The sequence below is a fragment of the Colius striatus genome, chromosome 24 (assembly GCF_028858725.1).
Source record: "Colius striatus isolate bColStr4 chromosome 24, bColStr4.1.hap1, whole genome shotgun sequence".
Classification (NCBI taxonomy): domain Eukaryota; kingdom Metazoa; phylum Chordata; class Aves; order Coliiformes; family Coliidae; genus Colius; species Colius striatus.
The window spans coordinates 2,344,883-2,369,100 of record NC_084782.1 but is presented as its reverse complement, the minus strand read 5'-3'; the positions used below and the strand labels follow the sequence as shown (position 1 = coordinate 2,369,100).

Genomic DNA, 24,218 nt, shown 5'->3' with positions numbered 1-24,218 from the left:
ATCCAGAGAGCTGTTGTTACACCAGAATAAACCTTCCAAAGGCTGCTGGGGATCTGACCCCGTGCCACTCACGCCATGATGCCGGAGAGGTGGAAGAGCTCTGCAGACAGATAGGCCATGTAGCTGTAGAGGAAGACGAAGAGCGGCTCGATGACGCGGATGTGGGAGGTGAAGCGCGAGGTGAAGGCTGCGATCACCCCGTAGATGACGCCCACGAAGACGCCGCCCAGAGACACCACGAAGAAGCTGAGGAAGCCGAGGATGATGTCGATGATGGTCACCTGCTCGAAGTTGGCAAACTCCTCAAAGAGGTGATAGAGGACCTGGGGAGGGAGAAGGGAGATGAGGGGGGTTCAAACTGTCCCTGCAGCCTCAGCTTGGAGGAGACCTGCTTGGGGATCTTCCTTGGGAGAGGAGTAGCAAAGGGAGCCAGGCAGGCAGCTGGCACTGAGGTGAGGTGTGCCAGTGCCTGGTGACCCTCAGCTGGGCCCTGGGCTTGACCAAGCCTCATGCCAAAAAAATCCCACTGACAAAACACACAGAGCCATAGGGACCAGATCCCCATCCTCTGTGGCTTGTAGGGACAGGGATCATCAAAGATGTGTCTGGGACAGCTCTGCTCTCCAACACCAACCCCACTGCTGTCCTAGAGGGGCTTTGGTCAAGGTCTGAACCAGTCAGAGACCGTTCCTGCTTCCCAAGGAGTAGGTCAGGGAAGATCCCAGCTGGGGGACACCTGACAGCACATGGAGAGATGAGACAACATCTGCCCTGCTCAGCCCACAGAACAGCCTGAACCCTTAATGCAGCTTTGCAGCTCAGAGGGCCACCTGGCAGGAGGAGCCCACCAGCCCTGCATCGCCTCCTCCCACTCCCACAGACATTTCCTGGGGAGATTTGAAAGCAGAAGCTGACACAGGTGTGTCAGGATGGGATGGCAGTGCCTGTGAGCAGCGAGAGGATGAGGTGCCAGCTCCTGGGACATGGACAGGGACAGATGTGACAGGTAAAAACATTCCTCAGTGATGGCAGGAGGGAGATGGACCCTGCAGGCAGCCTCTCTGGTCAAAATGTGGGGGAAACACCTGGGGAAAGCCCTGTGGTGGGACAGGATGTTCCTCATCACCAGGAACCCCGTCAGCAGCGTGCTGAGCAGCTGCCTCTGACACAGACAGCTGGGGTATGGGATAAGGGGTATGAGGAATGGGATATGGGGTATGGGATATGGGAGGAAAGGCAGGAAAAAGCAGTGGGTTAGGAGTAAATGTAGAGGCCAGCTCTGCAGAGGAGGACATCCCACTGACAGCCAAACCAGCACCTGGACACACATGTCCTTCAGAAGCAGAACAGCCCTAGAGTGGGTGGCCTGGCCCCTGGCCCTCCCTGAGGCCCCTGCAAAGCTGCTGCTCAAGGATTAGGGCTGCAGGTGCCCCAGGCCAGCTGCCAGCCCCACAGCTCCCCCCTTGCCACAGCTGCCATGTCCTGCCCTCCCACCTCCCGCTGCTGCAGCTGGGGCACAGCAGGGAGGGCCATGGGAGGAAGGAGATGGGAGGGAGCAGCAGCTCCAGGGCAGTGCCATGACCCAGCAGCAGCCTCTCCATGCCCCAGCTGGTTCCCTCTGCCAGGACAAGGCATGGGCACAGCAGCAGCAGCATCCACCCAGGAGAGCAGATTCCCAGGGCACGCTCCTGCTGTTCAGTGAGAGGCAGGAGCTGGTTGAGCAAGAGCAAACTGCCAAGTAAAAGGCTTCACCTTAACCCACCTCTGCAGTGTTTGAAGCCGTTATATTTAGCTCTGCCACCTGCAAAAGGTCAGGAGGGAGCAGAGCTGCTGCAGCTCAGCTGGCAGGAGGCTCCTGGCACCTTCCACCAGCCCAGACTCATGGTTCTGCCCACAGGGCTTGATGGAGAGCAACCAGTCCTGGGGCCACCACCCAGAGATGCTCCACCAAAGCAACCCCATCCCCTGAGCCAAACCCCCCCCTCAGCCACTTACAACCGTGACGGCGTCGTTCAGCAGAGACTCCCCAAAGACCAAGATGTGGAGCAGCTCATTGATGTGGATCTCCTCAAAGACAGCCAACACAGCCACGGGATCAACAGCTGAGATGATGCTGCCAAACAGCAGGTTGGCCAGGAGGCCTATGTGGTTGAGGCCAGGGCCACCCAGTTGGCACACAGCATACATCAGGCCACCCAAGAAGAAAGCGTTCCAGAGCGTCCCCACCACGGCGAAGATGAGGATGGTGCCCAGGTTCTCGGTGAATTGGCGTAAGGGGAGGAAATAACCAGCATCCAAAATAATGGGTGGGAGGAGGAAGAGGAAGAAGATGTCTGACTTGAGGATGGGAGGTTTTTCACCCACCCCTTTGATGAGCCCCCCAACCAAAAGGCCCACCACGATGAGTAGGCAGCTCTCAGGAACGATGCTGGACACTGAAGGGATCACGTGGAAGCCTGGAGAGGAGGAGGAGGAGAGAGAAGACACATGTTGGTGATGGGAATGGAGGATGCTCTCTGCAGCACAATAGGGAAATTGTTCTCCCCTATTAAATCATGGCACAAGCCCACATGCAGGTCCGTGGGCCAGCCCTGACCCACGAGGATGCCATCCATCCCCCAGACCCCTCCAGGCCCTGGCACCACGGCGCGATGCCAACTGAAGCAGCACTTCAGCCAACGCACTGAGACCCACAGAAGGATTTTGGGTTCCCTGGATCCTCTCCCAGGCTTTATAATCATTATTTTGAAGTGAGGCACATTTGTTCCCGTTTGTTCCCTGGCAAGGGAAGCAGTTTAAAATAAGGAACCCTGCCTTGGCATCCCGTGTTCCTGCGTTCCATCCGGCCGGGCGGCTCTGCCATCTGCACAGCACTTCACAGCACATTAAAACAAACCAAACCCCATCCTCTCTAACGAGGCACCATCCTGCTTGATGATCCAGAGCTGCTCTGCACCATGAGCAACCCTCCTTTCCCCTCCCTGAGCCTGCAGGGACCACATCTGCACCACGGAGCCGCCTCGTCCCTCCTCCACCTGCACAGCTGAGCGGGGAAGGTGCAGCACGATCCCAGCTCCAGTGGGAAAAGTGGCTGCTGCTGTGACCCTCCCTAAGGATGGGACGTGAATCAGCCACCAGCCATGGCCATGGCCACTCATGGGTCCCCAAGGACAGCTTCAGGCCTCAAACTGATACCTGAGCTGCCAGAACTGCTGCCAGATTCACGTGTGTCCAGTAGTGCCGTGGCAGCTCTGAGGGGTCTCGGGTGCAGGAGTGATGTGGGATGCAGTGATGGGTGATGGGGGATGGAGCCTGGTTCCCACCTTGCAGTAGCAGTGATCTGCTTTGTGGCCTTTGGATTTGGGCATGAGGGGAAGGTGGGAGGAGATGGGAGGCAGCAGAGCTTTCTCCCAGTGCTTTCCCACTGTCCAGCCACCTGCACTTCGAGACCTGGATGTGGTTCCTCATTTACCCCCATGGGATTTTTCTTCTGCCTCCAATTCCCTCACAAGCACTGAGCACCCCAAGGCAGCTCTGGCAAGGAGGTATTCATCCTTTTTTCCAAGCACAGCTCATGTAAACACCGGGAGCAACTGTCCCTTCCAGCACACGGTGCAACTGCCGATCTCAGCATATGCCAGTCCTGGCCAGAAGAAGGTTTAAAGCCACACAAGCAGCAAGAAGCCCACAGCAAATCAGTTTCCACTTGCTAAATACTTTCAATCATGAATAAAACACAAACACTGACAATTAAACATGTCTCACTTCTTCCCCACAGGCCCCAGGATCCCATTAAACTGGAACATTCGCGTGCTGATGTGAATTCAGTGTTTTAGAACCTTTTCGTAGGGCCCTAAAAATACACTCACATGGGTTGCATGTTAATTATGCCTCTGATTTCACTGAATCTCAGCCATTTTTCGCTCCCTGCTTTCTCTGCTCAGTATTTTTAGAGCACTTGAAAGCTCACTGGTACCAATCTGCTGCTGGGATCCTGCTGGGATCCTGCTCTGAGTGCCGGGCTGGCCAGGACTTGTCGGGGTAGAGGGGGAGGTTCATGGAAAGAAACACTCTAATCACAGGGCTGAACCTGTCTGATCCCAGAATCTGATCTCTCTGCCTGAATTTCATTCCTGGAGGAAGAGGGAGGCTGCAGCAGGATGGTGGGCAATGAGGATGCCCAGCCTCGTGGCCACAGGCTCACCCAGGGGCAGCAGGAAGAAGGATAAGTCTTGGTAACAGCCTTAATAACAATAAGCCTTAATAACAATAAAGCTTTAATAAGCCTTAATAACTCCCAGGCTCCTGTTCCTGGCTGCCTTGGTGAAAAGTTGCCATGCCATGGCTACCAAGCAGAGAGCCATGCTGCTTGCCAGCCCCAGTGCCTACTGCTGTCACCCAACTGGCCCCAAATGAGGTGGCCCAGCTGCAAACTGGGCCTCACCTTCTGCAGTGGGAGCTGCAAATCCTCTGCCACTAGCACAGATGGGGACAGAGGGGACATTGCATGAAGAGCTGTTCCCCTGAGAGGGTTGGCAGCCCCTGTGCCAGGCTGCCCAGGGAGCTGGGGGAGTGCCCAGCCCTGGAGGGATCCCAAAGCCGTGGAGCTGAGGTGCTGAGGGCCAGGGGGTAGTGCTGGGCTGGGCAGGGTGAGAGGAGGGCTGGGACTGCAGCAGCTTCAAGGGCTTTAACAACTGAAGTCATTCTGTGATTCATTTTCCTCTGTCAAGCAGGAAGCGCTTCCTGCTGCCACAGAAGGGCAGGAGCTGGCACCCGAGAGGTGCCCTGGTGGGAAGTGCTTTCCTGAGGAGCTGGGACAGAGAGGCAGCACCAGCAGCAGGGGACAGCCCTCCCAGATGGATAAAGGAGAGCTGTGGGAGCAGAGGAATGAGGCAGAGGAGGTGAGGCAGAGAGGTGAGTCTCTGGATGCACCAGAGCACAAGGAGCAGCTTTTCCTGTGGGAGAAGCCCCACTGGGTTTGGGCTGCTTTTCCTGAACCTCACCAGGAGGGAATTCCCCCAAGACCCCATTGCCCTGGGAGTGACCCACAATCCCCAAATCACCAGCACGGGGCTCACACGGTCAGCCACGCTTCTTCCTTTGGAAAACAAACTCCGTGGGAGCCATTCCCCTGTCAACAGCACCAACCACCACCAAAACTATCACATGTGAGTCCAGCTGAGTAAGTGTCAACCCCAAGAGCTTGAGCAAACATGGAAAAGGAAGTCCAGAAGTTAATAGCTGCCATTAAAGCCAGTTCCCTGCCCACACCTCCTGGCTGATGCTCAGCTCCTTCTCGGGACAGGCTTCCAGCACCAGCCGCAGTCTGAGCTCCTGAAGGACAGCAGGGAGTCACCAGCTTTCAAATCCAATTGATTCTGGGCAAGGAAAGCTGTTGCAAGGTAATGCCCATGCTGTAAAACTCTTCCCTGCAGCTTCTGAACACCAGTTGGCTTCGTTCTGGGGTCAGGAGGTTTGCAGGGAGCTGTTTCTACCCAAGGGGAGGCCAACGGGGGCAACAGCAGGAATCCTCCTCCGCTCGCTCCAGCAGCAGTGGGAGCTACTGCTGTCTGTTGGATTGTGCAGCAAGGCAGAGTGGCTTTGCACTGGGTGCAGAAGGCAGGTGTGTATTTTGGAGGCTGTGGAAGCTGCATGAAGACAACTGAGCACAGCTCTTGGCATGGGGAGCTGTCTTTGGCCTCCAGCAAGAGCCCATCCTCGCCCCAGCAAATGCCAGGGCTCACAATGCAGCTGCTAAAGCTTCATCCCCATCCAGCAAAGGGGGAGGTGGATGTTTTTTGCCAAAGCCCTGGCTGCTGGCAGATGCAGTGCCATGTGAACATTTACTCCCCAGTAAACAGCCTGGGAGAGGCTCTGCCCTACGTGTGGCTCTTCCCTCCCCAGCTGTATCTGGGTTACCGCAGTCCCGGTGCACAGGGTGGGTGCTGGGCCCAGCCTTACACAACCTGCAGCCAGCAGCAGCTGCTCCTTCACTGCCTAATGACTCAAAACCCACCCTATCTCATCTGCTTCCACCTTCAGCCTGGGCAGGGAGAGCCTGAAGGGATGTGGAGAGAAGGGAGGGGTGCTGGGCACCCACCCCAGGCCCAGCACCCATGCCCTGGGGCAGTGCTGCTGTCAAATGAGCTGGTCCCCACAAGCATCTGCCTGAGGCGACAGTTCCTTCCTGCAGCTGAAGTAGAGGTGATCTGCATGCTCCAAGCCACAATCTGGAAACCCTGTTTCAACACCAGAAGGGAAGGAGTTGCTGCTCTCAAACCAACAGCAGCTCTTGAGGTGGGTCCAGTGGTGGGCACCTACTGCAAAAGGGAGCAAGGAGCATCGCCCTTTGCTCAGCCCAGCCTCATCTCACAACAGAAAGCCCCCAAGGCCACAGGTGCCCTGTCCTAAAGCACTTATAAGGTTCCTTGCTCCTCATCTGGTGGCATTTCCCCATCCTACTTTTTCCTTCCCATCACCTTGCTGACTGCAATCCAGCTCCACATGGCGTGGAAGCCAAGGTCAGGCTTAGTCAGAGCTCTGGCAGCTCTCCCCCTCATTTTAAAGACCTCTTCCAAAGCAGCATGGAAAGAACATTTAAAAAACCTTTTAATCAAACACTTCAGAAGAACACTTCTGATGAAAGAAAGGAAGCAAAGCCTTCAGGCACTTCCCTGCTCCAGGCCAGGTCTGGGAGATGCCTAAATCTCCCACCTCAGCTCCCACCACGGGGACACTGCTGGAGTCAGAGTTAGAAGAGCATCTGTGATCCCCACAGCCCTGAAAAATGCTGGTGTTCAGAGGCAAATGAAAGAAGCATTTCTATATAGATAAATGCTGCTGCTGGAGGCAGACTGTACCACGAGCCAGCATGCCAGCCCAAGGGCTATGGAGTCCCCACAAGCCAGTCCCCACACGGGGGATTGCTATCAGCCCTCACATCCTCCCAGAGCTGCAGGTTGAGGCTGGATGGGATTAACATCCCCTCCTCTAGCAGGAGGAAAAGAAATGAGGAGGGAAGAAAATCCACTGGGCTGGTGTTTGAGCTGAAGCTGGGGGAGCAGGGGGAGGAAGGAGGGAAGGGAGCGTGTGGGGTGGCTGGAAGGGCTCGGCACAGTCATGGTTAAGCGGGATGTTCCTGCAGCTTCACCGCGACACCCACGCACAGGGAGCTGCAGGGGAGCCCTTTGCAAAGCCAGGCTGCTTCCAGGAAAAGAGAACAGTTACAAAAGCACCCCATCCTCCCAGGCTGCAGGAGCTGATGAGAGCAGCTGCAGGCAGCAGCCTTTAGAGGGAAAGCACACTGTTCTTAGCCAGGGGTTAGACAGCAGTTCCACCCCCTGGGTGTTTTTTTCCTGAAAGGAGGTAGATGAAGAGTTAGTCTGGGTGAGGGGGCAGTGAACCCCCCTGGGTGATGCCCCCTGCACCCCTGGGGACCCATGTTTGGGGCTGCAGGATGGGATTGAGGTCGTGCAGCTCAGGTGAGGAGCTGGAAAAGCCCCAGGGTCCAGGAAGGAGGCAGCAAGGGGAGCAGGCATGCTCAGAAGGGCTGCCCTTCTGAAGGACACTGCAGAGCAGCAGCTGGAGGAGACACACATGTCTCAGCAGCACCAGGGCCCCTCCAAAGGCCAATTTAACCCTTCAGGACAAGGCTGGCAGGGCCCAGGTGGGTTGTACCGAGAGGCAGCAGCTCTGCAGTGGGAGACCCAGTGGTGAGAGATGCAGACACCAGCCCATGCTCCCGAGTGACACGGGGACCATGGAGAGCCCTCACATGTGGAGGCTTTGCTGGATGAGCCACAAAGTCACTGATGTGTCACCAGTCATGGGCAACAGTCATCTGCAAAGCCATTACCCAGCACCATTCCCTTCTTCTTTCTCTGCTTAGAAGAAACAGGGGGGCAGAGAAGAGAGCTGGGGCTGGGCTGCAAAGCACCGAGACCACCACGGCCTGCCCTTCACCGTCTGTATTTTGGGGTTGCAGAGGGTTGAAGATGTGGGGCTAAATCCCTGGGAAGGTTAAAGCCCTGTGAGGACAGTGATTCAGGAACAGAATGCTTTGCAACTGCCAAAACCCATCTCAGGCTCCTTGATTTTGGCCACATCTGCTCTCTGGTCATTCCTTCTCTCCTAAGAAAAAAGGTTCTGCATTTCTCTCTTCCCTCACCTGACTGATGGCAGCTGCTGCAGTTTGCCCAAAGATCAGCCAGGCTTTGCTGATTGTTGGTAGCCTCCAGCACAACCCTCATGGGATGTCTCAGCCCTGCTGTGCAGAGTTCCTCCTAAAATGGAGCTGGATTCAGGGACCGGGAGCGAGCCGTGTGTGCCCAGCACCAGATCTAACGGGGAAGCCTCAAGGGAAGGGGAGCAAAACTGAGCTTGCTGGAAAGGAATTAAACAGCTGGTGATTTACACCTAAAAATAGAGCAAGGCCACAGCTTGTGTCACCCTGCAAGGGGAGCTGGTGAAAGCAGGAGACTTGAATTACCCCCGTTGTGGCACCAGCCGCCCCGAGCTCGGCCCCACCGAGCAGCGACACGCGGGGCCCAGCCACAGAGCCCTGGGAGCAAACAGCCCCTCGGCTCTGCCAAACCCTCTTCTGGCTCTACCATGGAGCAGGGTTTTAACATGGGGCCTGGGCACTCTCCTACAGCTGTCTTTGGGCTGATTTCAGTGATTTAGGTTGGTTGGAGCAGCCTTTAACAGAACCATCCAATAGCCTCAATGACCAGAATGCAAAAGCTTTGACTCCCCACCTCCAGATGACATTTCCTGGTTAGAAGGTTGACTTGTTATTTCTTTAAAGATCCAGCTACAGAAAGTGCTTCTAAACAAACAGTTTGCTCCAGATCAATCTGAATGTTGGATTCAAGCCTCATTATTTTCTTGTTGCTAATTGCAAAGAAAAGCCAAGAACCAGCAGTGTCATTAATTTGTGCTGCTTTCCGTGACTCACTCAGCTAACGCAGACACTGCTCAGGGGCCACACAGCCAGCACCCACCCAAACCTCACCGTGGGCTGGCTGTGCAAAGGGAGCCTGTGGAGAGAAGGGAACAGCAAAGCAGTCAGCTCTCAGTTGGGGGATGACACTCTGTACCCCAGCCCCCTGTGACACTGTGGGCCCCTGTGAGCAGAGGGCTGTGACCAGCCTGATGTGCAGGACTCGGGTTAAAACCCAGCCTCCAGATACTTTCAGCCTGCAAGAAGAGGGGATGGAGCAGAACTATTTTGCAGGGGACACCACAAAGGCTGCAGGAGGGCAAGGGGATGACACTGGGTGCCTCAGGGTCTGTCCACCCTGCTCCCAGCCCTCCCTCCTGAGCTGGATTGTACATAACACCCCCACGAGTCGCCTCATGCAGCCAATAGCCATTAAGAGCTGTTGCTAGTTATCAAAGGTAGGGCTTTGTGTGACATCAGGGCCCCCCCTGCCTACAGACCTTGTTCAAACAGCACCTTGAAGCTGCTCAACTGTTTTCCCTCCCTATTGGGACACTGCTCCCCAGACTGCAAACAAGCTGGGACAAAGGCAGTGAGCTGCCTGTGACAGGAGCCTGGGAACCACCTGGTACAGGCTCCAGCTCCCCTGGCCTTGTGTGCTGAGCCCAGGAGTGTGTGTGAGAAGGTGACCTCCCTGGGCCCTGCCTGCTTTGCAGCAGATAAGAGTATTGATAGCATTGGACCAACCCACCAATGAGTCAAAACCTGAAAGCTACAGAACAGAAAGCAGATGCTGACAGGTACCAGCATGCACCAGCTTTTGCTGCAGCGCAGCAGCTCAGCTGCAGCAACCCTTAACTTGTAGTGGGATGAGCTGGAACAATGCAAGGTGAGGGGGGCAAGGAGAAGGCAGCTGGGCTGGGGTGCAAGGATGTGCTGTTTCATGCCAGGAGCCTTTCAGAGAGCACTTATTTTGCTTGGAGCCATTTCAGGCATTTTAGCTGCTAAGAGAAGCAAGAGCTGTGGGGACTGGCGATAACGGAATGCACCTGGTGTGCTGTGGAACCAGCTACCACAGCATGGAGGGGAGAGAAAGGGAGGGTGAGCAGGTGAGCATCACTGCTCCCACCCCACACTGGCACAACACAACTGGAGTGCAGAGGGTGAGGAGCTGAACTAATGCTGCCACAAGCTCTGGCATGGGCAGCAATAGCCACAGCAGGGCAAAAGCAAAGTCTCTTCTAGGAACTCGGTGCCTGCAGCAACTCCATGTAGGAAGGAACGTGCTGCTGATCATCACTGTGCTGGGGCCTTGTCCTTCCCCTGGCAGTGCCTGCTCAGCCCCTCTCAGGGCATTGCCTGGCACCCACTGCAGGGGTGCCAAACCTCCCCCCCTCTCCAATCAGTGCAGCCCCCTCCCAGCCACGGGCAAGATCAGCAGAGGATGAGGACAGCAATACCAGGAATCCACGAGGTTGTTCCTTTCTCCTGGGGCTGGATCTGGAGACACAGAAAGGGCCCAAAAGGACGAGCAGCCCAGGGAGCACAAGCAAAGGCACCACTGCATCCTGCAGCAGCTGCTGACAAGCTGCATGCAGATGAGCCCAGACCCCTCCCTGCCCTGATCCTCCTCCAAATCAAAACACTGACCCCCTCAAAGCAAAACACTGCCCTTGGCAGGGGGAATCTCCTTGCCCGTGCCCAGAGCCCCTCTGAAGGTCGCAGTGCGGGTGGCTGCTGTGCTGCAGCCAGGCACAACGTGGGTGTTGCAGGCCTGCAGTGCTGCAGAGCAGGAGCAGGACATGGCCATCCCAGGTGAGCAGGAGAGCTTGGTATCATCTGCAGGCATCCTTCAAACCTAGCTGACAACCACCAGACTGTGCAGCAGCTCACTCCTCCCCACCCTACTCCAGCCCAAGCTAGGACAGGCTCCCTGGCTACCAGCCTGCCAGGATGGGCGGCCCCTCCTAGCACAGAGCAGCTCCACACACCCACAAACAAACTGTTTACACAGACCAAGAGAACCTCAGCCATAATGAGGAGAGAGCTCTTCCTTGGGGCCAAAACCAGGCTCAGCACCAGTTTGCCGTCAGCTCTTCCTGCACCCTAAGGCTCAATCTCCCTTCCCACATACCCAGTATGATGCAGCTCAGGGAAGCCTCACTGAGCCCTTTTCATGGCCCAACACCCAGAGTCCCCTGCAGCTCTGCAAACCAGACAGCAAATGCTCCTGCAGCTCTGCAGCCAAGTGCCAAAGAGCCGGCAGCAATTCCTCCCAATTAAACCTCTCTGCCCTGTCCCAGCCAGCAGGTCTGGGCAGCCAGGCGAGCCCTCCACAGCCCAAGAGCTGCTTAATTCTCCCCCCTCCAACTCTAAAAGACACACTAATTAATTAAGATCAGCCCAAACTAAGCAGTTGGTTCCACTGTGCTGTGTGGAGCAGCTTGCAGCAAACCCTAAGTGTGGCGCTGGCGGCCATGGGTGGGAAAGGGACTCACCCTGCTCCCCATCTGCACAGCTCCAGCCTGTGCCTTCACTTGCTTTAGGCTTAGGTTTAGGGTAAGTTTAAGTTTAGGAACCAGTCTGCCCAGAGTTCTAGCCCAGCTGATCTGGGGCACTCACTGCAAGAGCCACGCTCAGGACAGACCTGTGTCCAGGGAAACCTCCCTAAAACAGACAGAGAAAGTGCCAGGGTGCAGCTGGCACTGCAGGCAGGGCAGGAGCAGTCACTGCCTCCCTGACTCACCCATCCCTCATTCAGCTGCTGACTCTCAGCCAAGCCTCAAAAAGCCCATTTCCACCCCCTGATACTTCTTCACACCAGGATGCCTGCACAACCTCATGGGTGATGAAAAGTGGTGGCACAGCAGGAAGCCCAAAGGCAGACTCTCCTAGCAGCCCAAAGGCAGACTCTCCTGGCAGCCCAAAGGCAGGCTCTCCTGGCAGCCCAAAGGCAGGCTCTCCTGGTAGCCCAAAGGCAGGCTCTCCTGGTAGCCCAAAGGCAGGCTCTCCTGGCAGCCCAATCCATGGACAGAGGTGTTTAGTAGAAGCACTTGAATATTTCTCTTCTGAGAGCAGGGAGACCTGAGGTAGTGAAAGCACAGATCATCATTTTCTCTCCAAAGCACTCACAAGAAATTAACAGATCAATTGGGAGTGTTTTATAGAGCTGGGTATTAATTTCTTCCCAGCTGTAAAAAGGAAATGAGAGACCAAAGACATTAAAAGGACTTGCCCAAGTCCCCAAGTGAATGGTGTGAGAGCTGGCCTAAGAACCCAGCAGCTCCCAGTTTCCACCCCTCTGTTTAGATAATGCTTCTCCTTCAAACTAGAAGAAAAGGCAAGGTCACTCTGCAAGAAAAGCAGATATAAAGAAAGACTTAATTGCTGTTTAAGAAACCCCCAGCACCTTGGATTGTCACCCAACAGCTACAGCATTTCAAGTAGGGAGAAAAACACAGGGCCAAGTGCAGATGCTGGTGGAGCAGGCAGTGATGGCCCGGGAGGCTTCGAGGCTTGACTCCAGTGCATCTGCAGGAAACCTCTTCCAAACCCAGCCATGCACAGTTGAGAGAAGAACAGGTCTCCTCCAGCACTCTCCAGCCCCACAGCTACCTCAAAACCCCAATGTTCTCCTCCAGAAGAGCTGAGAAACCGATCAAGGGTTTGGTGCCAAGCTGGCTATTATAAAAACCTCCGGTGAGTAGTGGGGTAACCCCCATCCTGGGTGTCGTGGTTTAGGCCCATCAGGGAACAAAGGCCACGATTAGCCTCGAGTACCGAAGAGGCTGAGGATTGCTCGAGGGCAGGGAGGGCTTAATTGCCGCTTAAGGTTCAGGACAAAACAGACCAGGCTACTCGGTTTTGGGGAAGAAAACAGAAAATAATTTAATGCAAAATCAACCAAAACATAACCAAAATGAAACAACCCAGAGTAATACATCAATGGAGAGTCCAACCAGCCTTTTTAAGAACACCTTCTTGCCACCCCTCCCCTCTTCCCGGGTTCAGAGCCCTGATCCCGGTGTTTTTACCTTGCCCCCCCCTGAACGGTTCGGGGGGGCAGGCAGTGGGGGGTTCAGTCAGTCGGTTTCCGAGAGCTTCTGCCGTTTGTCCCTCCTCAGGACGGGTGAACTCCACACCAGTCCTCCCTGCAAGTCCGTGGGGTAACTCACAAGCATGGCAGACTTGCACGGGCTGCTCCGATGCCCACTTATTCCAAAGGCTGCAGCTCCTCTCTGCCTCTCGTGTGGGGCTGCTCTGCGGCGCGCAGGCTCTCCAGCACGGCCTGGGCCATGGCCATCTCCCCACACAGTCCCCCGCCCGTCCGGGCTCACCCACACGGAGCTGCTGGTGGCTCTCAGTCTTGCCACGAATCTCCATAGGTTTCAGGGGCACAGCTTGTATTCTCGCCACGGCTTGCAGAGGGGTCTCCGGTCTACTGCTTCTCGTTCCTTCCTCCTTCTCTGGCTGAAGGGTCCGCGTGGTGACCTCCATCTTGTATCACTCTCCACCTCCCGACTCGCATTTCAAATTCCCGTCCCCTAAATAGTGATCGCAGAGGCGCCAGATTGGCCCAGCCGGGCCGGAGGTGGGTCTGAACCTAGGAGCCGGGGGAGGGTCTTCACTGCAACCCGCTCCCCCTGTTACCAAGCCAAAAGCTGCTCCTGGCTAAACCAGGACACTGGGTGATTGCATTCTTTTAACCAGCATGTTACAGGGCCACTCCCAAGTCACACACTCAGGTTATCAAACCTGTTTGGAGCCTTCAGGCCACTTCATAGAAAGTTTTCCCAAGGTGAGACTATCTGGATGGTTCCCACCCATGGCATTCACCTGGCAGGAGCCAGGCACACAGGGGACAAACTGCCCTGCAAACCTCTGCTGCTGCTCCTCCAAGGCTCTTCTGGACTCTTCTCCATCGTCTCTGGTGCAGCAGCAGCCAGGCCAGCAAGGCTGGGCCCTCCCTGCCACACAGCATTTGTCCTGGAAAACTTGAGTTTTCTATAAGGCAACAGCAGCCTCATTTGGGTTTATATCCTTCAAAAGCATCAGAAGAGTGATACCAGCTGGACTTGGGCATTTTGAGGAGGCCTAATAAAAGAAGGTCTAAAAAAACCATTCCAACTCCAGGGAAAAGGGCCAGGAGCTAAACATAACCCTCCCCAGCTCTTCCCAGATGGCTTCAGCTGTTGCAAGGCACGCTGGTGGCCATGAGTCATGGGGCTGGGAGGGCTCAGTGCAACATGTCTGCCTCAGCCTTGGGCATTTCTACAGTAAACCCCTCCCCACTTACTTTCTTCATGGTGCAACACAACACTTGAGGCTGCTTCATGCAGATAGTGAATGGCTCTGGAGCAGAGCTCAAGGGGATGTGAAGAGACAGTAACTGGTCACTCAAAATAAAGCTATGGTCTGGTCACCTAAAGTGAGGCTCCAGTCTCCCTCCCAGCTTCTTGCCCTTGTGTTGGATTTCATACATGGTTCCTGCTGACCCTTGAAGCCTCAGGAAGAGTTAAGGCTGAGCTGGCCCGAGGTGACCACAAAGTCCCCAGGCAGAGCGATGCCAATGGCCCTTCCCAGGAAGGGCAGGTTTCCTACCGGGAACACGGGCAGGAAAGACAAACAAAAGCTTTTCAGGAAATAACCTGTTGGTCTCCACTCCAATGGGAGGGAGGGAGGGAGGGAGGAGGTAATTGCAATTATCACTGATTACTACCGGGCTTTGCAAACCCAGACAAAGCAACAGCAGCCACAGCACACGCCAGCAGCGGGTCAGGAGCCAAGGTGAGAACTCAGTCACCTTTGCTCCTCCTTTGCTTTCAGCCGAGCTGCTGACACACAGAGACCCCACCAGCACACCACAAACATACTGAGACTGGGAACTGAAGAGATAATCCTGTCAGATGCCATTCCAGCTTCCCATCCCTCAGCTGGGATGCAGGTGATGCCGTTTCACACCCAGCTAAGCTCACAGAAGCGCTCCTGGGAGCAGACGCTCTCCCCTCTATGGGGCACTTCACAGACAGGAGAGGAGGCTGTAGGTTACAAGCACCCCCCAGAGACTGAGGCTGCTGTGGGAAAAAGGCTCCCAGTGGGAAACTGAGGCACTGGCAGGGCTGGATACACCAGCTCTTTTCTTTCAAGGCCTGTGCATGCTGAAGTCTGCGCCTGTGGCATTCGTGCTGTGACAATCACAGCACCGGGGTGGGAAGCTGCCTTCTCTCCAAATACATCATTAAGATCTAGCATGTTGTGAATTCAAAATGCAGAATAATTCCAGGCACTGAAAACGAACCTGCTGCAAAAAAGAGTGTGCTCCTGCAGATGTGTGTCTTGAGAGAGAGAGTGGAATCATTTCCCTACCAGCTCTCTCTATTAAGTGGAATTTCAGAGCTGTCCCTCCGGACCTCGGTGCGACTTTGTGGAGACAAAGACCATCGATGCCGTAACATTTATGAGTCTCTCCTGGGCAACCCAAGGAAACACATTTGTCCTCTTCCAATTACATAAAGAACTTTGCATTCTTTCTTCTCAGGGACCTCAAAATATCTCCCCAACCTCATCCGAGCCTTTGGTCAGCCCTGCCTCTGTCAAATCCATCACACAGGTGGGTATGGCTCTCTTGGGAGGAAACCCCAAGCCATGGGGGGACACCCCACCAAAGGTGACACCCCACCAAAGGTGACACCCCACCAAATCCCTTCTCATCACTCCACCACAAGCCATGATCAATCTTTCATCTCACCTTTCCTGACAAACACGCAGCAACCTGTGTGTGCACGTCCATCTGGAGAGCTTTGTGTTTCATGTCATCCTTCCCAAAGCAGAAACAGACATGTTCCTCTGCCCAAGGAAAGAGCACAAGAACAAAGCATGACAAGATGGCCATCCTTCAATTAACAACCAACTGGGAGATGCTGGAAAATTAGAGAGAGAAGCAAGATATCAAAAGCCATGTAGAATAATGGTGCTTGTACAGCTCTCCCAAGGCGGGGTGTGGGCCAGCACTGTGAAGCAAAAGGGCCAAGCACTGACACTTGGTCCAAGTCAAACCATTGCCACAACCTCCCTGCTCCTCTGCTGTTCCCTTTGAGGTCACCTGGCCCAGATTTCTAAACCCTGAAGCTGTTACCAAACCTCCACCAGCAGCTCTGAGCCCTGATGCATGCCAACAGCCCGCTGATGACCCAGGCAGCCCAGCGAAGCCAGCGTGGGGCAGATGGAACCCATCCGCCTCTGCTCAGCAAGGTTCTGCTTTCACACAGCATTCCAGAGGGATTTCAGACTTTACTTGAACAAATTAAGCCTTAGGGACTCAAATAAATAGGAAAAAAAACCCCTCAAATGTTTACAAGCTTCAGTAATTCATCCTCATGGTTGCTTCAGGGTTCTTCTCTTGGCACCCACAACTTCAACAATGCTCTAGTTAAAGGATCAGCTCCTGCATGCCCCTGGGCCAATCTCTACAGCCCCCATCATCTCTGCAGGCTCCATCCAACACCCAGGACTTGCAGGAGGGAAAAGAGTAAAGATTATGCTAACACAACACTCTTTTGCAAGTCTACTGAGTTTATACAAGTGCCCCTGAGCTGTCTGCCTGCCTTCTGCAGCACAGGGCTCCAGTCCCTCAGGGCCACAGGTTTACTTGTCTGTAAATCAAAGGACAACTCTCTCCCTTTCCCTCCACCACCACTGGTTTCCCCTTCTCCCACATGTAATTCTCAAACCCCAAAGGACACTGACTGCAGATAAAAGACTTGTTCTCCACCCCACTGATTCCCAGGGGAACTCCAGCACCTCTGGGTATTGTGGGGAAGCCACAGTTGGGTGCCTGGGCAATTTGGGATAGAGGACATGAACCAGATAGGCCAAACACTGACACAATCTGCTCCTACCCCAGAAACCACTCAACTCTACTGGATGTTTCAGGGACAACATGATAGCATCTCCCCAAAACCTGGGACAGCACCCATTTGGGCTCTGGCCGTTGTAGGACTTGGCAGGTCAACACCCACATCCCAATTTTCCCCTGCAGACTGTGTGAGAAGCTGGCCCTGACCCCAACACAAGGTGCCCAAGTGTTCCTTGATGGAACAACAGCTTCAGCTCCCAGGTGGCCCCAAAGTGTGGGAAGGGTGACAGGGTCCCCACGTGGAGCAAAGCCACGGCAGCAAACCAAATGTCATCCTGCTTTCATGGACCCTGGGGCTCCCCAAGGAGCTCTGGGCTGTGATTACAGACATGTTCAGCTTTTCTCACTCCAGCATCATCCTGTATTTCACAACAGGAACCTTTTGCTCTTCCAGCCCTAATTAACCTAATGGTTTTCTCAGATCCATGGAGGGAACAGTTTGGATGGGGCTTTTGTTCAGACACCAGCACTGGGCAGAGCAGGGAGGACAAATGATGCTGTGGCTGTTCTTCCTGAGATGGCAAAACAAAGGAAAGGAAACCACAGCATGTGTTGGGATCACTCCCCAATAGGAAGCAGGAATGCAACAAGTCTGCATCAGAAGAGGCTGTTTAAATTCATTACCATGACGATTCACACTTTTGTGGCACCAGCTGCATCAGTATTTCAAAATCCTTTCCTGAGTTATTCACAAAGCATCAATTCCCCTACAGAAGAGCCACCAGCTCACCAGTACAAACAGGGAAACATCAGGTGGGATCTCAGACCACACATCCCCCTGGGGTCTGCAGCCCACACATCAATCAAGCCTGGGCAGGTTTCAAGACAAACATTTCCCTCCGGCTCAGTGAGTGACTTCACATCAACTAGTCCTATAGATCCAGCTGAAACAGCCCACAAAGCCCCCAGCAGCCCTTCCCACCAGCACAGACCTGCCTGGGGCCCAGGAGAAGCCAAGTTTGCAGTGGCAGAAGGGCAACACATTCATCCTGGACATCAGCCACATGTATTTCCAACGTGATGATGAAGGCTGGCGTGACACATGTCTTCAAACACTTCTTTGCTGTCCCCTTTCCAAGGCTTGCAGGTGGCAGCAGTGTCCCCAGGCTGGTGGCTCTGCTCTGGGGTGTTTCTGCTGTATCTGGTCTCAAGATTCAGTTCCTGCATCCTGTGCTACCACCACAACAGGTTTCCTAGTCTGCTTATTACCCTTGGCCCAAACAAACCCTTGAGTCCCTGACTCCCAAGTCTCTGTAAGAACCCTGGCATGGCCCCTCCACAAGCCCTGATCTCAGGGGAGAGATGCAGGCTGCCAAAAGCATTTGAAGAGCACCCAAGTGTTTTAGCACCCAGATCATGCTGCCAGCCAGCAGCCTCCAAAAACGTTTCTCTTGGCAATTTTGAAATCATCCCTTCTCCTCTGTGGGCAGGAGCCACCCTGCCGTGCCCAGAGTCACTCTGAGGATCTACAACTCAACTTGCATCTGTCACATTTTGCTTTTCTTTTCCCAGCTCCTATCAGCAGCCCCCAGGCAGCAGGAACTTCCTTAATCTCACTCCTCCCCAGCCCCAGCAGCCGTGGGGAGGGTCAGGACAGGCAACCGCTGCTACAGGAGCAGCACTCAGCACTGGAGCCTGATGCCAGGCTGCCCTGTGCCCTGTACACTGGGTTGTGTCCCCAAAGATGTGTCCCCACACTTGCTGCCCACAGGCCTGGGCTGCCTTTCTTGCTTGTTTAGCACAGCCTCTCTGCCTGGCTCATTTTACACCAGCCAGACAATCACACAGTGGTGATGTTTCTGCAAGCACCAGCTTGGCGCTGGCTGCTGTCAGACGGTCTGGAGGGAGGGGGAACACCCCAGACACATGAAAAAGCTGGTTGCTGTGAAGGGGGGAGAAGAAGAGCAATGACTCAGTGATTGCTACAGACTCCAACCCCATTTGGAGCACTGCATCAGACAGCAAGAAAGAACAGTGTGAGGGAGCTCAGCCATGAGGCAGCGCCTCGCAGGGACCCTCCACAGCAGCCTCTGGCCTGGTCACGTAGGACATTAAGTCCCCACTATGCACTTGAGCTGTGAAGTGGAATGGCCAGGATGCTCCTAGGAGGCTGGGGAAGCTCTCAGATGCTGAGATTCTATCAGCACTGGTGTGGCAGCAAGAACAGGGCAGGGATTGTCCCCCTGTGCTGGGCCCTGGGGAGGCTGAAGCTCCAGGGCTGTGCTCAGTGCTGGGCCCCTCACTCACTGCCACAGGGACACTGAGGGGCTGCAGCGTGGCCAGAGCCGGGCACAGAGCTGGGGAAGGGGCTGGAGCACAAGGGGCTGGGGAGGGGCTGAGGGAATGGGGGTGTTGAGCCTGGAGAAGAGGAGGCTGAGGGGAGACAGCAGCACTCTCTGACACTCCCTGACAAGAGGCTGCAGGGAGCTAGGGGTCAATCTCTGCTCTCCAGTAACAAGTGACAGGACAAGAGGAAAGGGGCTCAGGTTGCCCCAGGGGGGGTTGAGGTTGGAGCTGAGGCAGAACTGTTTCCCTGAGAGGGGTGTCAGCCCCTGTGCCAGGCTGCCCTGGGAGTTGGGGGAGTGCCCAGCCCCGGAGGGATCCCAGAGCCGTGGAGCTGAGGTGCTGAGGGCCAGGGGTCAGTGCTGGGCTGGGCAGGGTGAGGGCAGGGCTGGGACTCCAGGAGCTTCAAGGGCTTTTCCAGCCAAAATGATTCTGTGCTTCAAGAGGCACTTGGTGCAGGCAGCCAGCCCTGCAGCCAGACCAGAGGACATGTCTCGATCGAAGGCAGCTCCTAATGCAGGATGCAAATATCACTGCTGTGCTTTTCTGCTTCAGAAGGTAGAGCCTGAGATGGCTTTTGGAGGCATGAGTGACCCCAACTCTTCTCCAAGGCAGGTAAGAGCTTGTGGTTTCAAATAAAGCTCTGGCTGCTGAGCCACAGCCCATGTCCACACAGCCAGCAATGGGACAAAAGCATTGCTACCAGCCTGTTATTGACATTCCTGACTCACTCCTTTCCTTTCCCCTGAAAACAAAAAAGTATTTACATTCAAACCTGAATTCCCCTGAACATCTCCTGAATGAGCTGAAAGGTTATCTCTCAGAGTCAGGAAATCAGGTTCTTGTGCTGAGAAACTCCCCAGCCCTTCCCTATCCCTCCCTGGGCATGGACAAAGGAAACCCTTCCAACGTTCTTGCAAAACCTTGGAAAGGGGCACAGAGAGCTCCCCATTTGGATGTTTTACAAAGGTCTGACCTCTTACAGCAATGCAACAGGCTGAGACAAAGTCTGGCTGCAAGTCTCAGCCACGAAGGCAAAATCAAGCCATCACCAGATGTGGTCTGCATGTCGCTGTGGAGCCTTGGGAGGTCATGGTTGTAGCTAACTCTCACGTCCTCTTCTACACAGCCTTAAAATACCACGTGATTATTAAGTAAAACATCCAGCAGCAGCTGGGATTAGCAAAGCAGAAACAGCCCATGCCTGCAGGACATGCTGGGGTGACAAGTCTCTGTCTCAGAAAGCCTCCTCCTGTCAGGTGGTGAATCCCTGGCATTAAGAGAGGAGGGTTCAACTCACACCTTTGATTCCCCAAACAAACTCAGTTAGGAGAGAGGGTAAATCACCTGGAAGGGCCAACATTGGGCCTCATTTAAGCCTGAATGGCTGTCTGAAGTGTCAAGAGCAAAGAGGGGGAACTGAGCAACAGGACAAGAGTCTGGTTGCATCTCCTGGCACAGAGAAGAGCCCTGTAAGCACTTCTGAGCTCCTCTACACGATCACCCAACACTACACCAGTGGATGACATCCAGAAGCTGCTCATAGGGTTGGAGACTCTCAGTTTTGCAGCAACATGTGGCTCAATCACCAGCCCTAATCCAGCAAAGAGACATCTGGAGATGGAGGAGAAGCTGGGGAAGGGAAGTCAGGAGGAGCCAAGCTGTCATGCACCTGACTGCACGAATGTTTGTCCCCTGCACCTCAGGGTTTTGCAGGGTTACCCCAATGCACCAATAATTGCACAGTGACAGGAGAGTGGGGAGAGAGGGAACGCTGCCAATTCCTGTTCTGCTCATCAGCCCCCTTCCCCTCTCCATGAAAACGGGGTGCTCCCAACACCGTGTGATTCAGGGAGCCTGGAGCTGTGTGTGCCTCATCCTGCCATCACAGGCTGTACTGCACAGGCGCTCAGCAGCACCCGGCTCTGCACAGACCTGTCCCTGTGTGAAACACAGCGGCTGTTTCCCTGCTGCTCTGATCCAAGGTGGGATTGACAGCGATGGGATCTAGACCTTGAGCAGTGAGATGTTCTTGCAGGTCACGAGCAGAGGAAGCCTGAATGTTCAACTGTAACATCAACTTGGGAACTATGTGTCAAGACAACATGAAAAAGCAAGACTATTCCCTTCAAAACCCTGGACAAGAGGCCGAGGAAGAGGATGTCCCAGGACTGCTGGGCTGCTGAAGGCCTTGTTAAGAGCTGTTGGTAACCCACAGTATGGATTTTGGCATAATCAGCATCCCTGGAGCTCTGCAGAGCACCTGCCATCTCCAAAGGACCTTTGCCAAACTCACACGGCAGCTCCTCCTAAAATACACCCCATAAACACGCAGCCTTGCATAATCCTCCCAACACGTACGAACCGCCGGGGCTCAGCTCACCGCCAGAAATAACTTTTCCTGCAGCACCACCGAGCCCCAACTTCCAGCAAGGACGGCAGGAACGGCTTCCCCATGCAGGAGGGTGCCTGTGGGAGGGGATGGCCATGGGCAGCGATGCCCCCTGAGCCCCCCACCACAGCTGTCCCCGGGGAGCCGCTCCCCGCTGCCCATTCTGGTGCTTTCCAGCGGTGCTTTGCCCGGGCAGCCGGGAGCAGGGCCGCAGGCCAGCGCCGTTGGCCCCTCCTTTCTCCACCAGCTTCCGCACAGATACTCCTGATTTCATCACTCTTTGCTGTGTGAGGCAGGAGGACTGCAAACACAGTGCAATAGCCCCAAACAGCTACCAGAGGTCGCTTAACATGCGCCGGGTGAGCCCCGGGAAAGGAGATTTCCCATCTGCGTCTCCTCTGGCGAGACACCTTCCAGCTAAGAGGCACCTTCCAGCTCAACGTGCCTTGGGTGGTTTTGGGTAAAGGCAGGAAGGCACAACCTCCACGGCCCCTGCCTGGCTTCACTCCGGCCCCAGCACACGTCTCCCAGGCAGGCAGGAACCCTCTGAGGCTGAGCGTTTGTGCTCCTGCGTCTACGTGTAAATAAAACACCACCCAGGAGGGGGCTTCACCCACCCCTGTGTGCTGAGGGCAGCATGGGAGGGACAGGACATGGCTTTAGGAAATGCTGGGCAGTGAGGGGCTGAGCTCCTGGGGGGTCTCTGAGACCCCTCTGGGCCAGGGCACAGTCACCAACAGGGACCAGCTAAAAAAACCCTCTTCCAAAGCAGGATGTCAATGAGCAAGCTGAGTGCTCTGAAAGGAGTTACTGAATCCTCGCTGGTAACTGAGGGGCAAAATGAAGGAGCGTGGAGCTGCCTTTGCTCCAAGGCAGGAAGAGGCAAACATTTCACCTGCCCTCTTGGCTTTCTCACCACGGATGGGACCAGGGCCAGCTTGACCTCTGCACTGCCCGAGGCCAGGGCTGGGGAGCACGGGAGCAGTTACATCACATTATACATGGTGCCATCCCTTTTCGTGTTAGAGGGAACTCGGTTGGTATCGATTCAGCTGCAGAAGTTTGGGAAACACTTTGTCAACATCCCCCACCCAGGCAGAATGATGCTGTTCCAGAGCCAGTGACTCTTCCCAGCCCTCTGGCCCCTGACACTCGTTATGGTTAATGCAGGGATCCTCCAGCTGCTTTGCAGCAGAGGAAGCTGCCCACCCCGCTTGGCTGCGGAGCGGGAGGAACGGGAGGCTGGAGCACTGGGGAATTTTAAAGTGACTTGTCCAAGGTTATAAAAGGCATTTGTGGTTGAGAAAGGAAGCAAAGAAATAAACCCGAGTTTTCCTCCCTGCTGCTTGCCTGAGAATCCGAGAAAGGAAAACAAATCTGGTGCAAGCGGAGGATGGTCAGGGGTCAGGGAGCATCCGCAGTCCCGCTCCCTGACAGCGAGAGGAGCTGAGCAGCGGGGTGCTGCTGCCCTGCCTGCCAGGCCCCGCACCAACACAAGGTCGTGGGCAGAGCGGTGCCCACCCCTGCCCCCAGCTCCCTTTGGGGGCTGCTCGGGACGTGCAGGGCAAGTGGCTCTGGGATGCTCGGGGGGCGCCAGCCTGGGATGCTCCGGAGGGGTCGTCCTTGGGATGCTCTGGGATCCCTCCTTGGGATGCTCAGGGGTGCCTGTCTCATTCAGCCAGGGGGTCCCACCCTGGGAAGCTCAGAGGGTCCCTCCTTGGGACGCTCAAGGCACCTGCCCCATGAAACTGGGGGTCCCCCTCCGGGATGCTGGGGGTCCCCTCTCCAGTGCCCTTCCCCTGAGCTCCCCCCCCACCGCGCCACCGCCGACCTACCCAGCTTCATGAGGCAGGCCAGCAGGATCCAGAGGGAGATCTCGAATGGGATGCGGATGCGGGTGTAGTCGATGTCCAGGACCGGGAAGGCTTTGCGGGGCTTGGCGTGCCCCTCGCCCGAGCCGTTGGCCGGGTGCTTGTTGAGCGGGTGGATCTCCTGGGCCGAGGCGGGCGGCGCCGGGGTGAAGCCCCCGATTTCTGCCCCCGGGGGCTGGGCCGGCGGCCCTTCCGGGGGCTTGGAGGGGTTGGCCTGCAAACCCTGGCCGGGCAGCAGCGGCCCCAGCAGCAGCAGGGCCCAGGGCAGGGCGCGCAGGGCCGCGGCGCCCATGGCGGCGGCGGGAAGGGGGAGATGGGGTGGCCGGGGGTGGGGGGGCTGGGGGGGGGCGGCGGGGCCCGCCGGCGGCGTGGGGCAGGAGCCGCCCCGCCGACAGCCGGAGCGCAGCTGGGGCGGCCGCGGCGCCGGGGCACATCCCACCGAGCGGCCGGGGCGGCGGCGGGGCGGGGGCAGGGGCGGAGGCAGCGGCGGCCGCGGCGGCGGGGCGGGCCCGGGAGGGCGGGGAGCGCTGCGGGGCCGGGGGCGGCTGCGGGGCCGGGGGGGCAGCGGCGGGGAGGAGCGGGAATTGGGGGTGCGGGGGGCAGCACGGGAAGGGGGGTGCGAGTGGAACATGGGGTGCCCCGAGGATCGGGGGGCGGGAGCAAGGGGTGGCCGTGCAAAAGGGGTGCAGGGCAAAGGGGGTGCGTGGAGGTGGAAGGGTGCGGGGCAAAGGGGAGAGGACGGGGGGGGTGCGAGTGGAAAGTGAGGTGCCCATGGGGGCTGCTGAGGAGGGAGAGAAGCAGAAAAGGGGGAGCACG

At 56.0% G+C, this 24,218-nt stretch overlaps 1 protein-coding gene across 1 annotated transcript in view; it reads right to left on the bottom strand.

Moving 5' to 3' along the window:
• The window catches only part of SLC9A1 (solute carrier family 9 member A1), a 30,532-nt gene extending 6,731 nt beyond the window's left edge, over positions 1 to 23,801 (bottom strand). The window contains exons 1-3 of the mRNA XM_062014587.1: positions 23,367 to 23,801; positions 1,996 to 2,456; positions 73 to 323 (exon numbers count right to left, since the gene is read on the bottom strand). Coding sequence (XP_061870571.1) covers positions 73 to 323; positions 1,996 to 2,456; positions 23,367 to 23,694 — 1,040 coding nt within the window. The 5' untranslated portion in view covers positions 23,695 to 23,801. The remainder of the gene's footprint in view (positions 1 to 72; positions 324 to 1,995; positions 2,457 to 23,366) is intronic.
• Positions 23,802 to 24,218: the final 417 nt, after the last annotated feature.